This window comes from Meleagris gallopavo, chromosome 6 (genome assembly GCF_000146605.3).
Source record: "Meleagris gallopavo isolate NT-WF06-2002-E0010 breed Aviagen turkey brand Nicholas breeding stock chromosome 6, Turkey_5.1, whole genome shotgun sequence".
In the NCBI taxonomy this organism is placed as follows: Eukaryota; Metazoa; Chordata; class Aves; order Galliformes; family Phasianidae; genus Meleagris; species Meleagris gallopavo.
The window spans coordinates 47,265,489-47,274,026 of record NC_015016.2 but is presented as its reverse complement, the minus strand read 5'-3'; the positions used below and the strand labels follow the sequence as shown (position 1 = coordinate 47,274,026).

At 38.2% G+C, this 8,538-nt stretch overlaps 1 protein-coding gene across 1 annotated transcript in view; it reads left to right on the top strand.

The window, feature by feature from the left end:
* ITGA9 (integrin subunit alpha 9) overlaps positions 1–8,256 on the top strand; it is a 207,864-nt gene extending 199,608 nt beyond the window's left edge. The window contains exon 27 of the mRNA XM_019616789.2: positions 6,077–8,256. Coding sequence (XP_019472334.2) covers positions 6,077–6,175 — 99 coding nt within the window. The 3' untranslated portion in view covers positions 6,176–8,256. The remainder of the gene's footprint in view (positions 1–6,076) is intronic.
* The last annotated feature ends 282 nt before the right edge of the window (positions 8,257–8,538 follow it).

Sequence of the window (8,538 nt, the reverse complement as noted above, 5' to 3'; positions counted from 1 at the left end):
TTTCCCCCTCCTGCCTTCTTGGCAGTAATAAAATGAGATTCACGTTAATAAGCAACAGTTGATCTCTGCAAGAGGAAACTGTGTGCTTCCAGTCCCAGCAGCACCGGTCTGCTGTGCAAGGGTCAGGGGTGCTGGTGGCACCTTGCTGGGGATGAAGCTCCTGGTCTCCCTTTAGATGTAATTAGCTGTACATTTTTTGAACTGTTTAGTTCTTTCAGAAGAGCCACAAGGTAAATGGCTTTGGACCTTTCTCTGGGTTAAAGAGATGGGGCAGTGAATCATTTCTGATGTAAATCCAGACTGTAGCTGTTCAGATTGTGCTTACTGTATTGAAGTAACTGTATAATAAAGATGGCTTGTGAATAAGGCACTGAACCCAAAGAATCCAGGTGTTGTTCAGTGGGAGATTTCTTCAGTGGCTCTTAAATTTTGTTTTATTTCTGAGCTACAAGTATACCAGTACTTATTTCACTCTCTTTTTACTTGCTGGTTTACACTCTGGTCAATATAATCCATTAGAAGACATTTGTCAGAAGCTCTGTACTGATAAAAGTCAATACTTCCTTGTGTGCAGCTTAGTATATCAGGATATAGTAGAAATGTAGTTAAAAATTTATACCTTGCTGATTGACATTAGTGGCAAAAGTCTCTGGTAATGTTATAGATTCTGTGTGAACATTGTTCACAAACCTGTATTTCTTCTTCAGTTACAGTCTGCAAATACCAGCGTACTAAAATCGGGTTAAAATATTATTTTACAGGAGGATCTAGCTGCTCTTATCTTGTTTTTTAACGCATGATGCTAATGAGAAAAGACTAGTTTAAAGAAATACGTAGTCTTACCATTCTTCTATAGCCCACGCTTCAATTTATTTCACTCTTTATTAGTTTGGGACAGTAGCTGGCCTGTGAAGGTGCAGATGGGAGGGCAGAAAGTAGCAGCAGAAAAAAGACAGTAATTTGTTATGATGTTAGCACTTCAGAATTACTTTGGCTTGGATGTTCAGTTTGTGTGAGTGCTTGACGAATGCATCTTTGTGCAACTGTTATGGGTGATTTTAAATGATTTAGAACTGACATGGCAGCAGAATGCTAGTGAAAGAGACTTTGAATACTCAAGATTTGAATACTCAAGACTTCACAGTGCTGTCGCGTGACAAGATATAACTTCACACTAACAGGTGTAATTCCCCAGACAACAAGAAACACAGATTTTCTGTTGCTTTGTTATTCTCTTTTGCCAGAAACATGCTTTCTGCTCAGATTAAACTGTAGATGGCAGTAAGGTTTTGCTAGAAAAAAGGTGCACGGGCTGGAATAACTCAGTTAAGAATAAGTATATGGGTGGTTTTAGGTTTTGAATCTAAGTTCTGTATTTACAGAGCTCTAATGCTTATTTGAAGCATCTCCAGAAGGGACTAAACATTATTTATCTATTCTGATAAAGACCGTATCAACTTTTTATTTCCATTTTATTTGTTTCTGCCTGAATTTCTCTGAATTTGTTTAAAAGCAAGGAGACATTCCTTTGCAAATTATCATGACATGTAAACCGTGGCAGTTTGTAGGCTTGCAGACAGTTCAGTCCATCTCTCTTTTCCTGGGATGTCACTTCCATTGGGACTGACAATGATAGCCCCAGGATTTTGGGACTATCCCTATATTTCAGGAGACTTCAATCTCCCTGTTTGTCTTCTCTTATCTCCACACAGAGAAAATGTACTGGGACTTGGTGCCCCAGCATAGCTGTCCCCTCTGATGAGCTCTGTCAAGGTTAAGAATAAAGGATTAGGCAAGCTGAGTAGTGTCCCACTGTTGATAACTTTTTATCAGCCGTGCTGACCCAGAAGGCCCAAAACTGAGGTCCTCTTCAGCCTTCTCAGATAATTTTCACCCATCTCTGACTAGGGTTTGCTTTTATCCTGCATTGCCTTTGGTAGCTGATTCCTCTTCTTCCATTGTATCCCTTTATCTTCCCATGGTACTCTCTCCTTGCCTCCTATAATAAGGTTTCTCCTATTCCTCTTCATCTGACGAGTTCCTTCCCCAGGCACAAGTTTGTTGATCTGAGTATTGCCATCGGTCCTTTCCTTGCCTGTGGTGGTATGCACTTGCACATTGAGTGGTGGGGTCACAGATCTGGGCTTGACTGGTCCTTTGCCATACTCATCCATGCATATGTACACACATGCATGTGTCTCTATTCATGGAAAGCAAAAAGTGGGAGAATTGAACAACAGGAGAGAATCACGGACCATGAATCAGGCTGGAGGCCACTGCACTGATCCATTGGAAATGCCACTTCTACAAATGCCATTACAGCAGTGCTCCTGCTATAGCTGGTGATCTCTCCTCTTTACCCTGTTTGAAATTCAGCACTGAGTCCCAGTTATCCTCTCTGGAATTTCTGAGTTCTCTTAAGGGCCGCATATTAGTAGAAAAAATACCGGAGGCAAAAAGTCTCTGATGTCACTCTTGCCCCAGAGAACTGAAACAGTATAAACTCTGTATCCGTGTTGCACCATTTCTCTTGCTTTTATCCATGTGTCATCTTCCTTATTACCCCTTCTCCAGCATGTTAAACTCACTTGTTCTTTCCAGCTTGCCACAGGCACTTATCTGCCAATGCCATATGGGTTAATATTGCTGTCATTTTTAATGAAATCTGTTTGTTGTAAGGAGATGGATATGTACACTGTGTGGTCTCTTGTGAAGCCATGATAATGTTGTGATTATTTTGCAGCCATCAAAAAAAATCTTTCTGATGATCAGAAGGACTCTGTCTCATTAAGTGGAAACATGCTATGTTGACCCTAAGAAGCAGTGTCCCATAACAAAGCATGCCTTTTCCTTTTAGGGATGGCAAATGTAACCAATCCCAAACACTACTTTTAAAACGTCCAATAAAAAAATCTTAAGGTCCTTAAGTTTCCAATTTCTGTTGCATTTAAATTAAGCTTTCTACTTAATTTTGAATTATCCACAACACTTACAGCAAGTGAACATACATAGCTTCACGGTGAAATCACCTGTAGATGCTGGATCTCATGCTTCAATAATGTTTATTCATGTCTTCAACTCACTTTTTTTACCCTACTGAAAAGCTATACAAAAGCATTCTGTATCCAGTAATGAAATAGTAAAATACCAAAACTATCATAACCAACTTTTAAAGATAATTCCTGAAGCAGATGTTCACAAACAGACAATTTTTATTAAAATAACAGTGGGAGCTTGCTTTTGTTTGTTTGGCCCTAGAGGAAATTAAAAAGCCTTTCTATAATTTTGATTATAACTTCAAGTGAGGATTTTATTGAACCAAGGATGTTGTACCATGAAGGATGGAAACCCTAGGGGTTTAAAACCTGTTTTTAAAAGCTACAAATTGAACTTCTCTTGTTAATCTTAGGAAACCAAGTCCCCTGGCAGTTTTATTTTCAATGTGCAGAACTTGTAGGTCTGTTACAAAACCTGATAATACAAAAATGGCACCCACTTCTTCGACACATCTGCTCCCTGAGCATATGTAAGGTGTATCTGCAGGTTCCCAAGACTAAAATAAGTACCTACAATGAATCCCACTGGTAGAAACATGGCGACAACAGAGGAGGAAGGACGTTCTAACTTACTAATTTTGTTACCAATAAAATAAATCACTAAAGTTTCCATGTTGGAGCGTGAAAATCTAAGGACAGTGAGTTTGCTGTTAGCTTTAAGTCTCCATTGATCCGAAGTACACTGGCATCGGTAAGATTTCACTAAGATTTTATGATCATAGAATCATAGAACTCTTTAGGTTGGAGGAGGCCTTAAAGATCATCTAGTTCTAGCCCTCCTGTAATGTCTAGGGTTGCCAACCACAAGATCAGCCTTCCCAGGGTCTCATTCAACCCAGCCTCGAACGCCTCTGGGGCAGCATGTTCCAGTACTTCACCACCCTCTGAGGAAAGAATTTATTCATAACATCTAACTTAAATGTCCCCTCCTAATTGAAAGACATCCCCCACTTGTCCTATCAAGATGTTGCCATCTTGAGGCTTTATTCTCAGAATATATCCTTTGCACTGGTATAGCTGTGGATAGAAGTGAAAAAAAATCAGTGTGATGTTATTTTTTTGCTACAGGAGATGGAAGTTTACCTGTTTGTTTTTTGTTTTTTGAGCAAGTTTAAAGAACAGAAAACTAGTTAAACTCTTCTTTAATTCCTTTTTTCCCCCTGTATTCCTGAGAACACTATTCTTAAAGGCACTGGGAGGCGAGGGAGTCAAGGCTCTTCAAAATTTGACAGTACGCTTTTTGTGAGGACCTGAAACAGAAAGACCATTATCAGCGTGTTTGTAACTTGTGATGGATGAGCAAGAGACTGTGTTCACAGTTTGTGCACAAGGCTAAGTAACTTTTCAGGTCTGACTTCAGTGTGCATTATGGGAGGTCATGGGACCAATCTCTGTAAAACTGAGGTCATAAGCATTTATGAATATGGCTGTCCATTGATAATTTATAAAGTGGAAGCTGGGGCTCACTTTTCAGGTCCTGAGGCTGGATATCAGGGTGAGGATCTTTACTAAGAGAGTGGTGAGGTGCTGGAACAGGCTCACAACAGGGATGCCCCATCCCTGGAGCTGTTCAGGTCCGGGTTGGATGGGGCCCTGGGCAACCTGGTCTAGTATTAGATATGGAGGTTGGAGCTTGATGATCCTTAAGGTCCCTTCCAACCCAAGGCATTCTATGATTCTACGATTTGCAAAGCAGTGCTGGATGAGCACACTCATCAGTTTGAACAAGCTGTCTTCCAGAGCCCCGTGGGTTAAAATATACTTGAAGAAAATTAAAGTTGCTAAAGAACTGAAACTAGAAAGTTCAACTAAACAGAACCATAGCAGTGACAAAACAGCACAAAATAATCCTACATATAGCCAGTTTGGGAATAAAGATGGCAATAACTGACTGATAGAGGAAGACTAACGCATTGTGTTTTACTCAGCAGGAGTTAAGAAAACAGGTTTGGAGTGGTAGGAGTTATATAAATGTTTAATTATGATGAACAAAATATTGATTCAATTGTCTCCATGGTGCACTGCTAAGTTTGAGGAGTTATTTTTGAATACTTACCAAAGTCTATTATTAAAATCATTTTTGTTAATCTGAAAGGAAAAAAAAACAAACACCAAAAACCAGAAATATAAGAGGTTTATATACAAACTGAAATGAAAACTGCTAGCTTTTTTTTTTTTTTTTTAATCACAAGAGTCTAGGAAATAAGAATAGTTATTGTTGCTGCTCTGCATTTTGTAGGATCAGACTTCTGCTTTGCCTTCTGACTTCACACAGCTGTAAGCAAAAAGACAAGGGAAATCATTTAGCAAAAAGAATAATCTGAAGCTATCTGTTTGTTCCAAAGCATCTGAACACAGATTATCATTAAGTAGAAAATTTGAGATCTAAATTTAGATTCCTGGTAGGAAGAGGAGAGGAGAGTACCTGTAGTAATTTCTATGGCTGATACTTCTGGAAACACAGGAGCTAAAATAACATCTTCACAACCATGATGAAGCACAAGTGACAGCATGTATTGGCTTTTCTCAAAGAGTAAAAAAATGGCAGATATGTGAAGGTGGTCTTACTGAATTCCTCTGATCTCTTTTGTTTCATGAATTTGTGGACATTGAGAGCACAGTTCATAAAACTCCAGCATCCTTGACCTGGAACCCAAGAGCTAGCTTGTACTTTAGGATTGAATCCAAAGTTTACATTTGTCTTTATTTGATACCAGTAACCTTGTATCTGCATTTTCTGGTCTATGTTTATTAGAAATATTTGGGGTTTTGTTTTGTTTTGTAGTTTTGTTTCATATAAGAAGACTTAAAGTAATTGAACTATAGTGTGCAAAGGACTCGTGAAGATTTAGGACAAAATTTGATCTCATATTGATGTAAACAAGGAGCTATGATTTCAGGCTTAGAAATTAGACTCACATTGGCGCTGTTTTCTTTCTTTTTCACAATATTTTCTGACAATGTAAGTTTCAATTTAATGATGCTGTTACTTACCACCATCATCTCGTTTTAATTTGCAGATGGGTTTCTTCCGCCGGAGGTACAAAGAAATTATTGAGGCTGAAAAGAACAGAAAGGAGACTGAAGATAGTTGGGACTGGGTCCAGAAAAATCAGTGAACTGCCCTTGAGAAGGAAAGCCCAGTCATATGACACGTGCTTGCTTGCCCATAGGTCCTGCTCTCGTATCTTCCATATGTGGAAGAAGGAATCTTCTCCAGATTTTTCGGAGGCCCTGTTGATGCTGTGTCTTTATCACTCTAACAAGCTAGGGAACATATCCTGAGGCAACCACTGTGGCCATGTCAGGTGACTGGAGCTATTTACACTTCATTTTAGAGCTGAACTTTGAACTTTGGTAACCAAGCTGCAGTGCAGAGCAATATTTATGAATCCAACTATGTGGTATACCCTCAGGGGAAGACTGTTACCTAAAAATATTTTTTATAAATATAAGCTTTTTATATTGATCATGTCTTTATATTTGTATCGATGTTTTATAGTTTCTATTGAATAGCTATATAGTTCACTCAAGCACTGATATCTGGCTGAATCATTGGGAATGCATACCTGTATATATAAATCCTATTGTACTTTTAAACTTCAATGGAAGAGAGAAGATTTGCAGATCAGAATAGCTGAAAACCCCATATGCTTAATTCACAATGCTTGGTAATATTGTATATAGACCATTTAATGGCAGTAAGCCAAAATCTTTTAATTGTCTCTTTTTTGAGTTGAATTTGGTGTTTGATTTATAAACTGAAGAACCTGAAGTGTTACACATATGTGATGTCTTGTATATGAGTCTATCCTTCACTGACCTGAATGGGGAAGAATGAAAATGCTTCCTCAGTGACATGTAGCAAGACTTGTAGCTCACCTTCTATTGCTGAAGAAAGCATAACATGTTTTCATTGGGGAATTTTTCTCTTGCAGTCTCTAGTATTTTAATAAAGGTCTAGGATTGGACAGCTGAGATACCAAAACTTGGCCAACTACCATGGCATTGACAAATTCCTTGGAATTTAAATTGAAAAAAAATGGAGCCATATTAGCATTTAATGTTAAGAAGGTTGGTTTTTAAGCTACTGTTAACAGTTGTGAGCTGTTGCTGTCAAAGCAAGTGATCAGTTGATGTAAGCTGTATCTATTATACCTGCCTTGTGAGTTGTCTACGTGAGTCATAGTGTTTATAGCATAGTTTTAGGAGAGATAAGTAGATGCAAACATTAAAATGTTCCTTGGATCTTGAGATTGCCTTTTTGCGTGTTCCTAGAATAGAATGTGCAATGGAAAATGGCTTTAAACTAGAAGAGGGAAAATTTAAGTTAAATGTTAGGAAAAAATTCTTTACTCAGTGTGTGGTGAATTGATGGAACAAGCTGCCCAGAGAAGTTGTAGATGCCCCATCCCCAGAGACATTCAACACCACATTGAATGAGGCCCTGGGCAGCCTGATCAAATAGTTGGCAACCCTGCACGTTGAAGGGGAGTAGAGCTCATTAATCTTTAAGGTCCCTTCCAACCTAAGCCATTATGTGATTCTATGATTCTGTGAATGTCATTCTTCACCAAGCGTTATAAAGGAAGTTTAGTCAAGATGCAGATGTTACTGCATCTCAGGTTGCCACTTTATTCATTAGTAATTCCTTATAAAATCATTTGTTGAATTGGAAAACACGGAATTGTAATTAATTCAGCCATATATCTTCAAAAAACTCTTGGGTTTCTGAATAGAAACAGTGAGTCTCTATGATGCTTGGTTTTAGATTCTACTTGTGCTTTGCACCTTGTGTAAATAAAAATTGTAGTGTTGGTGTAAAATTAATATAAGGGAAAGGATGATGAAGCTCTATAGTAGTAGATTAGAGAATAACAGGAATGAATGGTGGCAGGATATGTCTCCTTGGATTAGGGTAATGTAAAAGAACTGCTGGAAGTTTGGAAACCTAAATGCAGAACACTGAAGTCTGTTTGAGAACATGCCTTATCCTTGTTCTTCCTTGTAAATTCATTATAGTTTCATATTTTAAAAAATTAACCTGTTTCCTGTTTGTTCCTCTCACTCTCCCAGAGGCATTAAGTGCCTGCTATTACTACAGTATTGATCAATGTTTGTTAATTTAACCATCTGCACCAATTAGGCAGGAAATGGTTTTTAAGTGAATGAAGAGTATTGATTCAGTGTTTGGAAAAAACAACAACTGTTAGTCTATTTGATTATCTTCCCTAAAAATCATTGTTGATTTGAAAGATTTGGTCTTGCAAGTGATCATTTAAGATAGAATCTGTAAAAAAATAAAAACTGCTGAGAAGAAATCCAGCCATCACCACATGTAGTGGATTGCATCAGAGTGCAAAAACAGAAGGCTGATGGCCTTTGACAGCCCTATTAGTGAATGTTGAATTCCTTCCGGTATGACTCTTCTGACACCACTTAGATTTACTGGGTGTATTTAAGCCTAATATATCTATTTTTC